Here is an 18,531-nt window from a genome sequence, read left to right as displayed (position 1 = left end):
CAAAACACTGTTGCTGTATGTAGGTTTTATTTTGTTTTTTATCTTATATTTTGGAAATGTACATCCAGTTTTTTTCTTTACATTTTTTGGGGGGCCCCAAGCTATACAGTCATACCTCGGGTTACAGATGCTTCAGGTTGCGTTTTTTCAGGTTACGGACCACCGAAACCCGGAAGTAACAGAACGGGTTACTTCCAGGTTTCGGCAGTTGTGCATGCGCAGAAGTGCCAAATCACGCTTTGCGCATGCGCAGAAGCGCCGAATCGCAACCCGCGTGATGTGGGTTGCGAATGCTGCGGTTTGCAAATGTGCATCCCACACAGATCAAGTTCGCAACCCAAGTGTCCACTGTAGCTTGTTTAGCTTATACAGTGGTACCTCAGGTTAAGAACTTAATTCGTTCTGGAGGTCTGTTCTTAACCTGAAACTTTTCTTAACCTTAAGCACCACTTTAGCTAATGGGGCCTCCTGCTGCTGCCACTGCACTGCCGGAGCACGATTTCTGTTCTCATCCTGAAGCAAAGTTCTTAACCTGAAGCACTATTTCTGGGTTAGCGGAGTCTGTAACCTGAAGCGTCTGTAACCCGAGGCACCACTGTATGTAAATCCGGCACTGGCCCAGATAAAGTAGGAAATCAAATGGGCAAGAATGACACTGGCAAGGGGATGGGACTGAGGGCCCTTCAACCTGGAGCACCACACCCAAGTATGTGAAGAAGGTGGTGGCAGCAATCACAGAAGCAGCGAGCGTTATGTCCTTCTTGCTGCAGACGGTAGCGAGGCAAGAAGATCACAGTACCTTTCACGTGGTCCCCTGGCTTGAACTCCGTCACATTTACTTCAACGGTGTGCTTCGGGAAGCGCTGAGGCAAAGAGTGTCCATGTAGGGGCATCATAGTCTTGCACGCCTCTGTTACTTTGCCATTCGGGAAGCCGGTTGATGGGCCAGAAAGGCAGGCGAGGACCCAGAGCATCAAGGCTACTCCAGGAGACTCCATCTACAGAAAAGGAACAAAGTTTTTGTCCCCCAGAAACATTTCCAAAAGCAGCAGATTTATTTTTTAAAGCCATGGCTAGGAGAAACAGGCCATTGCTGTGCACCCCTCCCCTCTTTAAAGGAAGGAGCTTCGCCCAGCTACATTACAAGATCTTTTTCTATAGACTATTTCTGCATCTTTGTATATCTTCACAACAACTCTGCGAGGTTGGTTGGGCTGAGGATGGCGAGCTTCATGGCAGAGCTGGGATTGGTGCTGTGGGTTAAACCACAGAGCCTAGGACTTGCCAATCAGAAGGTCGGTGGTTCAAATCCCCATGACAGGGTGAGCTCCCGTTGCTCGGTCCCTGCTCCTGCCAACCTAGCAGTTCGAAAGCAAGTCAAAGTGCAAGTAGATAAATAGGTACCGCTCCAGCGGGAAGGTAAACGACATTTCTGTGTACTGCTCTGGTTCGCCAGAAGCGGCTTAGTCATGCTGGCCACATGACCCGGAAGCTGTACGCCGGCTCCCTCAGCCAATAAAGCGAGATGAGCGCCGCAACCCCAAAGTCGGCCACAACTGGACCTAATGGTCAGGGGTCCCTTTACCTTTACCTCCAGAGTTACTTTAGACATGACACTACACTACACTGACTCTTCAATTCCTTTGCCCACCATCCTCCCACACTTTCAAGATTTAGAGACCTAAAGTGGCTGTTTTCTTTAGCTGCCTATAATAATTTTGAAAAGATACAGGCGCTGCACAATAACCAATCAATCCTACATGTTTTGACTTGCATTATCTCCTCTGTCTACTAGCTATATTCCAAAGGAAGATCTGTTCTCATTTCCATTTTAATTTAATTTCAAAAGACAATCCGTTATTCATCCAAATATTCAGAAACTAAGCCAGTGCATCGGAACCCAAATTTCATGTGAATCTATTCCAGTGAGTGATGCCACAGTTACTAAAATTTATATTTCACAGCATAGATAATTTTTAAACCAACTATTGTTTACTTGGGGGGGGGGCAAGTTGGAAGCAGGTTTGTTGCACAAGAGCACCAAATCCTGAATTTGTACAACTTGAAAATGCTGGTATGTGATGGAATCCCATCCACAAAATAGAGACAATTCGGATGCGACCATTAAGCACGATTTTTTCTCCACTCCCTATACTGATAATTATGTAATGCAGCACATAGACTGAACAGACTAAAAGTGTCACCTATAAAGCCTTATCTCCAAGCCCTTTCAGAGGTAATGCAATGGCATGGAATGTTCACATACATTTCAACTGCTGAGCAAGAGTATCAGCGACGAAATCCCTACAGAGCAGCTTCTATACACAGTGAGGGACATGAACTTTTGGACAGAAAAAGGCTTACACATAATGCAGGAATGGGAAATGGGTTTTTTTAACTGTTCTTATTTTATCTGTGAGCTGCCCTGAGTCTCTGTCAGGGGGGAAAGGCAGGGTATAAATAAATATATATATAATAATTGTTATAATATTTTTTGCAGAAAAGGATACTAAACAGGTAAACAGGTTTAGAACAGGAGAGCCAGGTGAGGAAAATATCAGAGGAAACTAAGAACAAGGAGCTAAGATGCCCTGGGCAATGAGCTGAGAAACAGAGGGGCTTCCAAACTGCTGTTGTGCACTCGCAATTCTATTACTGCACCAGTAATTAGTGCAGTAATTTGCACACTCTGAATTCTAGAATTAAGCAAAAAGGTTATTCCACTTAGAAAAGTAAATACGGCAGTCTCTTTGCCTTCATTCAAGATCCAATTGGCTGGTCTGCAACCCTAAGCTCAAGGACTGTGGAAAACAATTTCAGAACAATTTAGATAGAAGTACCAACTCATACCTAAGGAAACAAAGACATCATCGGTCAGGATACTTAGTCCAATGGAGTCGAGACATAAACGTAATATGGAGAGGAGTCAACGCTTCTTAGCTTTGAAGATTAGACTCCTGCCCTAGCGATTGCTCCTCCCAAGACATAAGGCATTCATGATAACAGCAAACAACTGGCTGACAAGCAAACCGCATCCAACTTTCCTTAAGAGACCCAAAATGAAAGCTAATCTCACGGTGTCTTGCAGCATCAGTGATACACCAGGAATTGAAGCTTTGGAAGCATCCAGCCTTTTAATAATAGCAATTGTTTCACACTCCTTGTTGAGCAATTCATCTCTTACACTAGCAGGGAAAAAGTGACACAGTCAGTGACTACCATTCGGCCTTTTAGCTGAAATTGTCACAAATTAATGAAACATGGATGGGCTGAATTTGATGTGCAGGCTTCATAAACTGCACTTGACCTTGGTTATCATTGGCCATGGTGCAGCTAAGGCTGGACCTCAAAGCCAAGGACATGAGCCTTGATCCTGGGGGGGGGGGTGCTAATGACCCCAGACAGCAGCTGATGGTGGGAGATCAGTGAAAAGCCTAGGTATATGTACCTGGGCCAGAATGGTCACATGACCCACCATGATAGTCCCTGTTCCCTCGTATTTTTAAATACAACTTTATAGTCAGGAAGCAGCCAGTTAGGCCTCAGCTGCACTCTACATTTGAAGCATTATTTAAACAGCCTTGGCTTCCCCCCCAAAGAATCCTGGGAGCTGTAGTTTGTTAAGGGTGCTGAGAGTTGTTAGGAGACTCCCCCTATTCACAGAACTATAATTCACAGAGGCATTTAACAATCACTCCCTCTTCGTAGGAACTCTGTAACTCTGTAACTTCGTGGGTAGCAGTACCCTTAACAAACAACAATCCCAGGATCCTTTGAGGGAAGCCATGACTGTTTAAAGCACCATGATACTGCTTTAAATGTATAGGGCAGATGCATTAGGAATTCTTGTTTTATTATTCTTATGCTTTAAAAAAATCTCTTCTACAAAAGAATGGTGTTGTTGTTGTTTAGTCGTTTAGTCGTGTCCGACTCTTTGTGACCCCATGGACCAGAGCATGCCAGGCACTTCTGTCTTCCACTGCCTCCCGCAGTTTGGTCAAACTCATGCTGGTAGCTTCGAGAACACTGTCCAACCATCTCGTCCTCTCTCGTCCCCTTCTCCTTGTGCCCTCCATCTTTCCCAACATCAGGGTCTTTTCCAGGGAATCTTATCTCTTCTCATGAGGTGGCCAAAGTATTGGAGCCTCAGCTTCAGGATCTGTCCTTCCAGTGAGCACTCAGGGCTGATTTCCTTAAGAATGGAGAGGTTTGATCTTCTTGCAGTCCATGGGACTCTCAAGAGTCTCCTCCAGCACCATAATTCAAAAGCATCCATTCTTCAGTGATCAGCCTTCTTTATGGTCCAGCTCTCACTTCCATACATCACTACTGAGAAAACCATAGCTTTAACTATAAGGACCTTTGTTGGCAAGGTGACGTCTCTGCTTTTTAAGATGCAGTACGTATTCCCAAATAAATATATTTCAGATCAGAACAGCACCCCCCACCTCCCAAAGTAGTGATATGATTCACACAAGTTTAAAATGCAAAACTGTTATCAGATTTATAAGAAATGTATGGGAAGAGGAGGAGGAGAAGGAGAAGAAGGAGAAGAAGGAGAAGAAGGAGAAGAAGGAGAAGAAGGAGAAGAAGAAGAAGAAGAAGAAGAAGAAGAAGAAGAAGAAGAGAGACCATCTGATCCTCAGGTCACAATGTCAGGCAATTTGGGCGGCGAAATCAACTTTCGATTTGAAAAGGAGCACAAAGTCAATTCCAAAATGGAAAATAGTTTCAAAGTTCTTCATCAGGAAACAGGGTGTGTGATTCAAATCCTATGTACGTACCATCCATTTAAAGCACATGATTAAATTTCCTGTTTTTACCATTTAAAGTACTTATTTTTACATCCTTAAGATATCAATGACTTCCCTTCTTCTCTTTCCCTGGTTCATTTTACGTATCCTAAATCCCTGCATATTTTATAGAAAACTATACCAATCAGTATATCCATCACAACTTTTTTACACTGTTGAATTTATCTTAATGTTGCCATTGTTTTTAGCTGTACACAGTTATTTCCCATATATTCAATAAACATTTTCCAATCTTCAAAAAAAAACTGCACACACTCAGGGATATTCCTTTTTTTCTTTTCTTTATCATGACTAGCAAACTTTTGTTTTCCTCTGGTATCTCAGGGATGTAGAACCAGTTGCAAAGGCATGGAATGGTGGCAGAGGGTAAAAGGGGAATATTAATGTGCTGTCTACAATACACACAAACAGACATGGCCATCTAAAATACACACAAACCATTAAGTCCATGGACTAAAGTTACCAAGCTGCATCACTGGTTGATAGCCATGAGGTAATTATTTTTCTCCCTTACACAGAGACACTCTTGTTCAAAATACAGATACAAACAGTCAAACTTAGTTTCACATTTAATCTTTCCAAAAGGTTTGTGAAAAGATGAATGGACTCACATTTCCGTGGCAAAAGACAGCCATTAATGTGAAAAACTATGTGTCACATAAATCATCAGGGTGGAAAAACGAAGTCACTCGGGAGACAAGGCTTAGGAATTCCCCATGCGGGGAAGACAGTCAGCAAGGAAGCAAACCACTTACAACTGGTCCTGAAGAAGCAATCAAGAGAAGCTATGGGTCGCATTCAACTAATCTTTCCTCAAGGTAGATCCATTGAAATGAATGGACCCAACTTAGTCATGGACATTAATTTCAACGGGTTGACCCTGAGTAAAAGTTAGTTGAATGCAAGCCCACACTGGCTTAGATAAGAATATCAACTTGGAGGTAGAAAGACAACACATGATAGCCAAGGCTGTGTCCACATTCCCATCAACAGCACACTCACTGTGTTTCCCGTGCTGAGTTTTTAATCCATGTTCACATGACACGATCTAACATGCATATGCATCCTGTACTTTGTTATAAGGTGCTACAGTTTCATGCATTGTTTCTCAAACCAGCTTTGGAGTCCTTAGGCCAGGATTTCCCAAACATGGGTCACCAGCTGCTTTTGGACTACAATTCCCATCATTCCTGATCACTGGTCCTGCTAGCTAGGGATGATGGGAGTTGTAGTCTAAAAAACAGCCGGAGACCTAAGGTTGGGAAACCCTGGCTTACGCTTTTCCTAATTCACCTATAGCTGGGGTGTGAACTCCTTTGCACAGGGTAAATATATCTCCATCATGTCAACACCTTCTGGTATGTGTACACAACCAGAGAGTCATGTCAATGTGGACAGCTAGGGCACTCTAAGTAAACTGACCACATCCTTAGAAGGAATGAACAAGAACAGAAATTCAACTATCCCTTTAAAAATTACAGTGTGATAGTCTAATAACTGCACATATTTACACATCTCTACAGAACTGCAGCAAGGACCTTGGCATGGGTTTCAAGAACAGGGTCCTTTCCCATCATCTAAGTAGTAACTTAAATCTAGGCAGAATCCTAGGGACCTGCTTTGACACACAAAAAGGATAGTCACTTGAGTTCATTGATGGCATTTGCAAGAGGAAATCCCATACCTATCTTGGTTCTCCCATCTATGCTAGATTTTTGCTTGAATGCCCTGAATGTGCCAGCATTAAATGCTTAATTAAAGGAGAACTGCCTTTAGAATAAACCTGTTCGTTCTACTACAAACGAACGAAAAAGAATGGCATAATTGTAAGGAACACTAAGCAACATTGTGCTATGAATGAATGAACGAATGAATGGTAACACATTAAGAATGTTCAATAATGCTGTCATTTGTTTGCTACCAACAAATCCAGATTATTCAGTTATTGCAACACCAAGATGACCAGTTTGGACTTTGCAAACTAAACTCCATACTCAAGGATAAGCCACAGCAAAGTTTGACACCTAATAAGCCTGTGTAGAAACTAACAGGAGACAGTATTAGCTGAGCCTTTTAGAAACTTGGATCTAACTGAAAGTGGACCAGAAAATTATTGTAGAGGGGTACACACACACACCCCACAAGAAGTGCATCAGTTTGTGTTCAGGTTCAGCCTTCCAAGTTATGATTTACCGAGACCCAAACTTTCATGGCCATTAAACCACAGTAACTATGAAATGCAAGGCTGTTAGTAGACATCTAATACTTCATTTATCCAGCCACCGCATTCATATGACTACCTTCCTCAAAGGATCTGAGTGCTGTGTATGGGTGCCTCCAGATTGTCAGTATTTTGCAGGACGGATATAATTGCATACCAGAACTGCAGGTTTGCACAGCTTTTGTGTTCCAGTGCCCGAGTGCAACAAATCCAGTTTATAAAAGGCATCTGTGGTTCGAAAAATGCATTGAAAACCCAGAGTTTCCAATGGAATATTGTCTAACAAGCTAGATTAAAAAGCCATTAATAAGATCAGCTCAATAAATAAATAGCTGGGGAAAGCTAAGTTTTAGCAGTTACCTAGTCTATCCACATGTGACACCTAGGACAGGAAAGATTTAGAAATAATAATAATTTATTATTTGTACCCCGCCCATCTAGCTGGGTTTCCCCAGCCACTCTGGGTGGCTTCCACAAATACCAAAAATACACTAATATGTCATACATTAAAATTTTCCCTGAACAGGGCTGCCTTAAGATGTCTTCTGAATGTCAGGTAGTTGTTTAGAAAGCATTTAGAAAGCATTTGCAACCCAGAAAGTTCTCACATACAGCTGCAGTACTAAGCACACTTGCCTCAGAGTAAGTCCCATTGAACTCAGTGGAATTTCCTTCTGAGTAAATATGCACAGAGTCACACTGTGAAAGGAGTAGCACATTCTACAAAGGTTTAGGAAAGATGTTTGGTGAAGTACAGAGATGTGACTTCTTATATTTGTCTTTTCATTCCAGACTTTCACCAGCTCATCTGTTTGATCTTTGGTCCCTTGCCATCAATGGGGTTTAACTGCCTGTATCTATGAACAGTCCCTTAAGGTCTTCACAGTCAGACATTTTGACAGGTTCTACACATGGTGCACATATTTTCTCCTCAGCCAGTGCCAGAACTCACCATGAATAGCTCCCTCGTTCTCTTACAATGACAATGGCGCCCACCTGAGAGGTGCCGGAACGGAGTTCTGGCAAATTCTGGCTGGAAAAAAGCCCTGTCCCCACCCATCCAACTACAGTGAAGAATTTGGGATAATCTCACCATATTGTGAAATATAGACAGCTTTGATTTGCCAGTTTGAGAAGCCATTTGTTTCAGTAACCACTTCCACCATGATTCATCTTTCCTATGACCTTCTCCAGGAACTTCTGCTTAAGAAACTTCCTACATTTTGGTGGCTGTTTTTAGAAAGGTTTGAAATTGCCACCACACTGTTTGACTTCTACGTATCTGGCCAAGATAATTTAATGCTTCTCACTGCTCAAGTGCGCCCCTCAACTTACAAACTATGGTATGTTTCATGCAAATACTTTACATGTGTTTAAATATATATGTAAGAATGTTAATAATTGTAACCACTGGTTTTGTTACAATAAGTCACAAGAAAATCACCAAAAGTATCCAGCAAATTACTATGTATCATATACTATCTTACTAATGAACCCAATAGCAAACAATTTAATCCATGTTGCCTTGATCCACACACAATTATTATTTCTTGTTTCACAATAAATGGGATTTTAGCCATATTGATACATAACTTCCCAGAAGCCATGATATCTTGTTAACATGTTGCTTTCTATTGAAAGAGGATACAAGTTCATATTTCCCTAACCCTGTCGTTGTCACACTACATTCCAGGATACCCTCAGATGATCTGTAAAAGGAAAACAAACGTCCCCGCAAGGTTTGTTCCCGACTCCTGATCTTGCCTTGTGACAAACAACTGCAGGGAAATGTTGGGGTGTCCTGCAAGGTTCACCCTCATTTTACACACATGGAGCAGCCTGACAGGCCAACCAATGTCTTTCCTAACCCAAGCGCAAACCCAACAACACACAGGAACTAGAATCCTTGTAGCTCTGGAGTTTCTTGATTTCCCTGTCAGTACAGAAAGGACTCCCTGAAGGTAGGAAGTTTGAAAACCGTGGATCTAGTGAACACACGTTTTCTTCCCACTGTCAAGTGCCCTCTCCTAAAGGTAAAGGTACCCCTGACCATTAGGTCCAGTCATGGATGACTCTGGGGTTGTGCACTCATCTCACTCTATAGGCTGAGGGAGCTGGTTTTGTCCGCAGACAGCTTCCGGGTCATGTGGCCAGCATGACTAAGCCGCTTCTGGAAAACCAGAGCAGCGCACGGAAACGCCGTTTACTTTCACACCACAGAAGTACCTATTTATCTACTTGTACTTGACATGCTTTCGAACTGCTAGTTGCAATAATAATAATAATAATAATGGGCAGGAGCTGGGACTGAACAACGGGAGCTCACCCCATCACGGGGATTCAAACTGCCAGCCTTTCGATCAGCAAGCCCTATATTGGTACACACCACTCCAATCTCTGAGGAGCAGCAGCAAGATTCAGGGAAGTTCCAAACACTCTGTTGAAAATTCAGAGGCTGTAGCTGTTTAAGATATATGGTTCATTTTACCCCTGGATCTAGATGGAGACGAATAGAGTTCACAGCATTGCATCTCCAGAGTGTCTCTCCTTGTTTCTCTCATAGTTTCAGCAAGCTTAAGTCCAGAGCAGTCAGCTATGCTCCCCAGTCTCTGGGTTGCAGCCTCTACAGTCAGAAACTGCCTTTGTTCTCCCTCCTTGTTCCCAGCACACCTTGCTAAGACCCAAGCCCACTCTTTTCCTGTCACCTAGCATGCCCACCCCATCACTTGGCAACCTCTGTCTGCCGAGGACCAAAGATTCCTCCTCAACACGGGCCATCAACACCTTTTGTCACATTAAAGACTTGGCTTATGCCTTGTTAGCTGTACGCAGATGTCTGGACTTGTGGTCCTAAACTGAACAAAACAGTGCTTGACTTTAAAACTAAACTAAACTTTGTGTACTTCGTGAATTTGCGAGTTGGCTCAAATTCTAGCTCTTTTCTGACCCTAGAGATTATGGAGACAAACCCTCCAACATTACTTCCATGAAAATGGGGACATCCTATTCAATAATGATAACGATATTATTTATACGCCACCCATCTGACTAGCTTGCCCCAGTTATTCCGGGTGGCTTCCAACATATATAAAAACATAACTCAACATTTTTAAAAACTTCATTGTATAGGGCTGCCTTCAGATGTCTTTTAAAGGTTGTATGGTTACTTATCTCCTTGGCTAAGGGGCCGCATAACTCCACACCCTCCAACATCTGCTGAAAATGGGTACGCGCTACAGAAAAGCGGGACATTCTGGAATCAAATCAGCAGTGGCGTAGCGTGGGTTGTCAGCACCTGGGGCAAGGCAAGTAATTTGTGCCTTCTAACCCGTGGATTTGCACCCCCTAACCCTAACCCCCAGATGTTGCGCCCGGTGCGGCGGGGCCCCCCCTGCACCCCCCACGCTACGCCACTGCAAATCAGAAACTAGGATGGCTTCTGTAAATCTAGGATTGTCCCTGGAAAATAGGGGCACTCAGAGAGTCTGTGGAGAGTCTGCCCCTCCCACAAACAGATAACATCAAATATACCCACCCACAACTTTGAATATTTGGTTACATTAGCACACACTGCATTGAAACAAAGGCAACAAAGTTTATAGATACAGAATCCGATCAAGTAAGAACTTTTATATTTAAGAGCTCCTTCAACTTTTCCTTAATTAACATAACCAATCCCTGCAATATATATTGGGATTTTTTTAAAGAAAAATTAGAAGAAGACAAGGGTGAGAGAAGGCACAGGTTTGGCAAAGCCATCCAACACACAGCCAGTCACAAAGTCCCCTCTTATAAGCGTCACACTGAACACAGTGTCTTAAGCACAGCATAGACACCCAAGATGCACACACCCTCTTAAGAAAGGAATTCATAAGACACCTGTTTCTTACCTTAAGGAACACGCTGCTCGTGTGGCATAAACGCAGCTGCTAGGCTTCCCCCTTTTACCCAAACAGGATTTTTCCTTTTTTCTTTTTAAAGGGTGGGCATTTCTCTGGCAAGCAAGTCGTTCCGACTCACTGCTGTGAGCATGGAGGCTGCAGTGAAGAAACGCGCTCTTATCTTGCAGGAGGCTCTTCCTGCTTTCTGACAAGCTGTATCGCATCTCTCAGACGTGGGTGGAGCCAAGCAAAGTTAAGGCGAAAGCAAACTCGTCCTTGAAGCAGCTCTGGGGAAGAATTGGGTAGGTGGGTGAACACCCCGCTGGAATCAGCGGGACTTACTTTTTCAGATCAAGGAAGAATACATAGGCTCAGGCTGCTGAGCTCCTTTCATAGATACATCTAGGAGTGAACCCCCCCAAGGGACACAAAACTCATCGAAGCTTGTGGGATCCACTTCCAGGTAACTGAACTTTAGTCCCTCCTGCAGACCCTCCAAGTGTCCCTATTTTCCAGGGTTTTGCAGAAACCCTTCCAGTTTCTTATTTGATCCCAAAATGTCTCACTTTTCCTTAGGACACCCCCATTTTCATCGTGGAAATGTTGGAGGGTATGGAGTTATGTGACCCAGCAGCCAAGGAGATAAGTAATATGCAGCGTTTAGAAGACATCTGAAGGCAGCTCTGTATAGGGAAGTTTTGTAGTGTTTAATGTTTTATTATGTTTGTATATATGTTGGAGGTCATTCAGAGTGGCTGGGGCAACCCAAACAGATGGGTGGGATATATTATTATTATTATTATTATTATTATTATTATTATTATTATTATTATTACATTCCTATTTTCATCAGAGAAATGTTGAGTCCTGCTAAAAATAAGCACTCAGTTTTACAGCTGCCTTTCAACCAAATAATGAAGAGGCCCTGATCCTGCACTCACTTACTGCTAAAAGGCATTTGAGATCAACTAGACATCCTTAAGCAACATATGGCTTAGGACCAGCCCCTTGTCTTGCCGCCACCTCAACTCCCTCCCCTCCACTTCACAATACCTTAAAACCCTCCAAGAGAGAAAAAACCAGAGCAATTTCATAAATTGGTCAATGTTCAATCCATTCATAAAGTTCAGAATCTTTTTTTAACAGCAACAAAAAAAAATGTTTGTGGCACTAAATGCTTGTTAAGTATTTACAGAGCAAGGGCAGCAGAAGCAACTCATTTCACTAGCTTTCTTCCCTTTAACCCCTCAAACACTCATTTGGAGTCATCGGAACAGCTGCAAATACTTCTATTTCCAAGTCCTATTTACCTCTGCTCAGGATCAGGGAGCAAAGTCCTGATATTGCCTCTTTCCTCCATTTGCTGACCTGTTCCTTTAGCTATTTGCTTGCACAAAGTTTGTCCAGGTTAATGAGCCCTATTTATTGAGCATTCATTCTGATTTGGTGGCAATGGAAGTTATAAGACTTCCTGCGAATCAGATGCATTTCTCTGTTGCAAAACTGCATTTCTATGGGTCTCAAACAGGAGAGTGAGAAAGTGTCTCTCTGAAAGTATACCTTGGCAGACTGCATGTTTTTAGCCAAATTAATGTTAGCACTGGGTGGAGGAAGGTGGGCATTTGCTAGAAAAAAATCAAAGCATGGTGGTTTATCCTTCTCCTGCCTGCTAGTATCCCTTTAAGACTGTTGTTACTCTCATTGGATGAACCGAGATGAAGGGAAGTGGTCAGAGAATGGGATATGGAGGGGACATGGTGGGCAAGGGAAAAACTAAGCCCCCTCCTGCCCTTCAAATCCTCTCACCCGCATTAATGTTATTAGTTTTACCACATAATGAGTAGCTGTCAGCTGAGATGACAGGAGAACAGACTGCTTGGGAGAAGAGAGTGCTTGGAAAATCTTGGTAATTCTCAATGTGCTGCTTATCTGCTCAACCTCCCCCTGAACTGAAGGGACAGAGAGTGGCTTAAAGCAAATCACCAACCCAGGCCATCTGAGGCTCTTTTTTGTGTGCCTTCACCATGAGAGGTCCAAAGAGTAGCAACATGAGAACAGGCCTTTTCTGCAGTGGCTCCCTGTTTGTGGTATGCTCTCCCGAGGGAGGCTCTCCTGGCGCCTTCATTGCATATCTTTAGTCACCAGGCAAAGTCTTTCTTATTCTCCCAGGACTTTGGCTAATTAAACAAGATATGGCCTTTGTTAGTTATTATTTTTGTGTTTTTATATTGTGAACTGCTCTGTGATCCACAGATCTTCGGGTTACACTGGTACCTCGGGATAAATATGCTTCAGGTGACATACGCATCAGGTTACAGACTCCACTAACCCAGAAATAGTACCTCAGGTTAAGAACTTTGTTTCAGGATGAGAACAGAAATCGTGCTCCGGCGGTGTGGCAGCAGCAGGAGGCCCCATTAGCTAAAGTGGTGCTTCAGGTTAAGAACAGTTTCAGGTTAAGAATGGACCTCCAGAATGAATTAAGTACTTAACCTGAGGTACCACTGTAAACAGATTTAATTAATAATGATGATGGTGATGATGATAATAATAATAATAATACTGTAATGATGGTGAGCATGATAACTATGTACCAATCAGAAATGGAGCAGTATGTCTGCACCCAAGCCATTGCAGATGCAAGCAGTACTGAAAGCGAAATTGCTTATAAATATCTTGATATCATCAGGAGCAAAAAAATCACAATAAAAAGCTGCCTTGTTCTTGTCACTTAGGCTGATAATAATAATAATAATAACAATAATAATAATAATTAATAATAATAATAATTTATTATTTATACCCCGCCCATCTGGCTGGGCCTCCCCAGCCAGTCTGGGCTGCTTCCATAGAAACCAAAAATACAGTAAAATATCGCACGTTAAAAACTTCCCTGAACAGGGCTGCCTTAAGATGTCTTCTGAATGTCAGGTAGTTGTTTATCGCTTTGACATCTGCTGGAAGGGCGTTCCACAGGGCGGGTGCCACTACCGAGAAGGCCCTCTGCCTGGTTCCCTGTAGCTTTGCTTCTCGCAATGAGGGAACCGCCAGAAGGCCCTCGGCGCTGGACCTCAGCATCCGGGCAGAATGATGGGGGTGGAGATGCTCCTTCAGGTATACTGGGCCAAGGCCGTTTAGGGCTTTAAAGGTCAGCACCAACACTTTGAATTGTGCTCGGAAACGTACTGGGAGCCAATGTAGGTCTTTCAAGACCGGTGTTATATGGTCTCGGCGGCCGCCCCCAGTCACCAGTCTAGCTGCCGCATTCTGGATTAGTTGTAGTTTCCGAGTCACCTTCAAAGGTAGCCCCACGTAGAGTGCATTGCTGTATTCCAAGCAGGAGATAACCAGAGCATGCACCACTCTGGCGAGACTGTCCGCAGGCAGATAGGGTCTCAGCCTACGTACCAGATGGAGCTGGTTAACAGCTGCCCTGGACACAGATTTGACCTGTGCCTCCATGGACAGCTGTGAGTCCAAAATGACTCCCAGGCTGCGCACCTGGTCGTTCAGGGGCACAGTTACTCCATTCAGGACCAGGGAATCCTCCACACCTGCCCGCCTCCTGTCCCCCCAAAACAGTACTTCTGTCTTGTCAGGATTCAATCTCGATCTGTTAGCCACCATCCATCCTCCAACCGCCTCCAGACACTCACACAGGACCTTCACCGCCTTCACTGGTTCTGATTTAAAAGAGAGGTAGAGCTGGGTATCATCCGCATACTGATGAACACCCAGCCAAACCTCCTGATGATCTCTCCCAGCGGCTGCATGTAAATGTTGAAAAGCATGGGAGAGAGGACAGAACCCTGAGGCACCCCACAAGGGAGAACCCAGGGGTCCGAACACTCACAATTCCCCATCTCTTCTCTCTGGCGAAAATGAGGGGAAAGTCATGCCAGTTTCACCAGTGCCTTCTGATTTCTTTCAATGTCTCCTGAAAGTCCTGTTTCAGGGATGCTGGAAGAATTTCCACCCCTTTTTCCTGTCCCTTTGGGTTTCCTTCAGCACTGTGTGCGCACCAGCATGTGTGGTGTGCCAAGTACTTTCAATCTTACTGGAGCACAGGGAGGGTGGTGAAGTAAATGGCTGTGAAGTGAGATGGAAGGATACCTCTGTTAGGATATTGATGTTCTGTTGCAGCTAAACAGATGTGTGGAGCTGTTGTATGTCACATGTCTGTTTACATTCCAGCACAGCTTGCTGGGAACTTCCGTTTGTGTATAGCTTTTGCTTTTGCTTCCTGCTCTTGGACATGAAAGAGAGCAGACATGTTTTCTTTGTCCTGAACTATGCTGAATAAACTGCTTGTAAATATCCTTTACATATGACTCTGTCCGCCACTTCTGTTGTGTGTTATTCATTCTGCTGGTTAATGTTTCCTCAAGTTTCTGAAGACTTCTGAAGCTGTGAGTCGCTGTTTGATGCTGTTCCAAAGAACCGGAGTTCGCCCGGCTGCCAGCAAGTGGGCTGGAGCCAACTGGGGGGCCTGCGAATTGCCCCCGTTCCCTTGGACACATCGCAACAACCACTAGGTCTGCATCCAAATCTAGTTTCAGCAGAGTTTATCGAGCCAGCTTTGGGTAGCCAATCGAGTTAATGTCCTCTTCTGCACTAGCTGGAGCAGTTGTAGTGACATTTACAGTAAAAGTATCATTGGCAGACAGGGAAGGGCTTCCTGGTGATTATTACAACATTTCAAAATACAGCCAACAAAACCAGTTTTATCAGTTTTCAGCTCCACCGGGAGGCATCCTTTGTAAGGATACTGGGCTTTGATTGCCTAATTCAAACCAAACCACACATTTGGCTCAATCTCTTTAATTCTAATGTCATGCCCTCCAAGTATCCCGATTTTCCAGGCACAGTCCCGGAATTACAGAAGCCATCCCAGTTTGTTTGTTTTTCCTGGTTTTCCTTTTTCCTCCCCTCCATTTCTCAAAGAAGTATTAAAAGTGGTGTGTGTGGATTTGGGTGTACGTGCAGAAATGGAGTCTGTTTACATAGGACATAAAATACCTGAACCAAATGAAGGAAATGTTGAAGCTGGGATACGGAGCCCTTCCTATAATTTCGAAGGAAAAGACATACCTGTTAATTTGCTCTGAGAATGCACATCTTTGCATTGTTTCTTGTAGAAACTCACCAATGTTAGTAAGCTATCCATTCAGGAACTCATTTTATTGTTCTAGCCATGGCAGGCATCACTCAGTACAGAGAGCATCCTTGTGGCAACTATAATGTGCGCTCCAGTCCGGTAATATTTCTCCAGCTGCTTGTAACTTCTATCCTTTGCACCTGGCAAAGTGATCAATAGGAATTACGTCCCTGTGCAGCAGAGGCCTGTTGATCTCCATAAAACTTAGCAAATGCTGAAGTTGTGAGCTAGATTACGTTCATCCCAGCATATAGGTAAAACTCAAAGCTTACATTTCAGGGTTATAGATGGTGGAGGAGGCAGACTAGGTAATGTAATATTTTGTGGGACACAAAGACATCATTAGAAAAATTGATTCCATTCTGATTTTGTTACTGTCCTGAGACACTCAAAACATTTAAGTTAAGCAAATCACTTGGCATATTTGCAAAGCACGCTGTTGCGCTTAACAGCTTGTGAAGAACCTTGTCCATTTTAACTAATGGTGTTCTGTTGCACCAGAAGCGGTTTAGTCATGCTGGTCACATGACCCGGAAAGCTGCCTGCAGACAAACGCCAGTTCCCTCGGTCTGAAAAGTGAGATGAGTGCTGCATCCCATAACTGCCTTTGACTGGACTTAACTGTCCAGAGGTCATTTACAATGAATGGGGTTTGGATATTGAGAATGCAAATCAGATACTGTGTAATTTCTATCCAGTCTTCTTTTTAATTATATCTTCCAGAAGCCTAGAATTTTAGCAGTACACAGAACTGTAATTATGCTCTGCAATGACCTATCTCATTACGTAGGTACTGGAAAATAGATATACCACAAATCCCAAACAATATCAGATTGTTAAGTCTGCTCAAGCTCATTTTATTTATGAACCTTCAAGACCCTAGGAGCTGCATATATAAAGGTAAAGGTACCCCTGCCCGTACGGGCCAGTCTTGCCAGACTCTGGGGTTGTGCGCCCATCTCACTTAAGAGGCCAGGGGCCAGCGCTGTCCGAAGACACTTCCGGGTCACGTGGCCAGCGTGACATCGCTGCTCATGTACCAAAATGCAATATAAAACAAGTCCTTATATTTCAATGAAGCCAGTCAACAGAAATAAAAAGGAACAAGCAAATAGATGCAAGATGAGGATAACATAGAAAATCAAACAGATTTGGAACTAGAATAAAGTTTTGGCCTGTTCCAGAAGGCTTTTCTTATGTCCTTATTGGGGAAAAGGCATGGTTTACAAATATCCTGTTCAAAGCCATGGCATCGCTGCTGCATACAAAAGTAATTGTTGCTGTTGCTTTTCTGACCCTGGAAAAGAGCTGTGATCTTCATGCTGTTCTGTTCATGTGAGGGGGCTAGTCATAGGAGCAGTTAGTTGCACTTAGAATCATAGAATCATAGAGTTGGAAAAGACCACAAGGGCCATCGAGTCCAACCCCCTGCCAAGCAGGAAACACCATCAGAGCACTCCTGACATATGGTTGTCAAGCCTCTGCTTAAAGACCTCCAAAGAAGGTCTCCTTGGCAGCAAATTCCACTGTCGAACAGCTCTTACTGTCAGGAAGTTCGTTCCTAATGTTTAGGTGGAATCTTCTTTCTTGTAGTTTGGATCCATTGCTCCGTGTCCACTTCTCTGGAGCAGCAGAAAACAACCTTTCTCCCTCCTCTATGTGACATCCTTTTATATATTTGAACATGGCTATCATATCACCCCTTAACCTCCTCTTCTCTAGGCTAAACATGCCCAGCTCCCTTAGCCGTTCCTCATAAGGCATCGTTTCCAGGCCTTTGACCATTTTGGTTGCCATTTTGGTTGCTTACAATGACCTAAGGAGGAATTCAGCATAGCGCTAAGCAGATTGCTCCATTAGCCACTACTGCAGCAAGATTGAACACAGGAGAAGTGATGGGGGGACCAATGCAGCTCTTTGCCAAGCATGCAAGGGACCCTAGGTATGCCTCTGACTAGAACTAGAGCCAATGGGGTCTAGTGGTTACTCAAGTATCAATCTAGGACACTGGCGGCCAAATCCCCACTTGGCCATGAAGTTCATTGGGTGACCTTGACTCTTAGGACTAAGCTACAATAGTAAAAGATATATATATGTATATATAAGCGTTATAACACTGTGACACCAGATGGCGCTGTAGAGCTGAACACTATGAAATTTTCCATTGTGAGCTTTACAACGTTTTTTCCCCAGAGCATTTTCAGAGCGGTTTTTTATAGCTGTGTGGATGCAGCCTTAGCCTAACCTATTTCACATGGTTGTTGTGACAATAAAACAGAGGGGGAAAGGAGGGAAAGTGGGAAGTAGATGTTGTAAATAAGCATAATGCAGTCCTTTTATAAAATGGGTCAACTGCAGCTGTTGTCGTTGTTACTGTTGTTGTTGTTGTCTGCCTCGAGAGACAATGGAGTGCCCCTCTAGAGGTGAAGTGAAACCGCTGCATTTTCAGCACCCAGG

The 18,531-nt window shown here is 43.6% G+C and overlaps 1 protein-coding gene across 5 annotated transcripts in view; it reads right to left on the bottom strand.

Moving 5' to 3' along the window:
• The window catches only part of LOC309371488 (ferric-chelate reductase 1-like), a 39,786-nt gene that overhangs the window by 19,575 nt on the left and 1,680 nt on the right, over positions 1-18,531 (bottom strand). The window contains exons 1-2 of one of the 5 annotated variants that reach the window (XM_081914201.1): positions 10,926-11,105; positions 800-998 (exon numbers count right to left, since the gene is read on the bottom strand). In XM_081914201.1, coding sequence (XP_081770327.1) covers positions 800-998 — 199 coding nt within the window. In that variant the 5' untranslated portion in view covers positions 10,926-11,105. Of the gene's footprint in view, positions 1-799; positions 999-1,760; positions 1,901-2,850; positions 2,916-10,925; positions 11,106-18,531 lie in introns of those variants that run through there. The other 4 variants (XM_081914205.1, XM_081914203.1, XM_081914202.1 and 1 more) reach the window with 4 other exon arrangements.

This window comes from Podarcis melisellensis (genome assembly GCF_964234715.1).
Source record: "Podarcis melisellensis genome assembly, chromosome: 6".
Lineage (NCBI taxonomy): Eukaryota > Metazoa > Chordata > Lepidosauria > Squamata > Lacertidae > Podarcis > Podarcis melisellensis.
The sequence above is the reverse complement of the archived record's forward strand: the minus strand, read 5'-3'. Positions and strand labels throughout refer to the sequence as shown.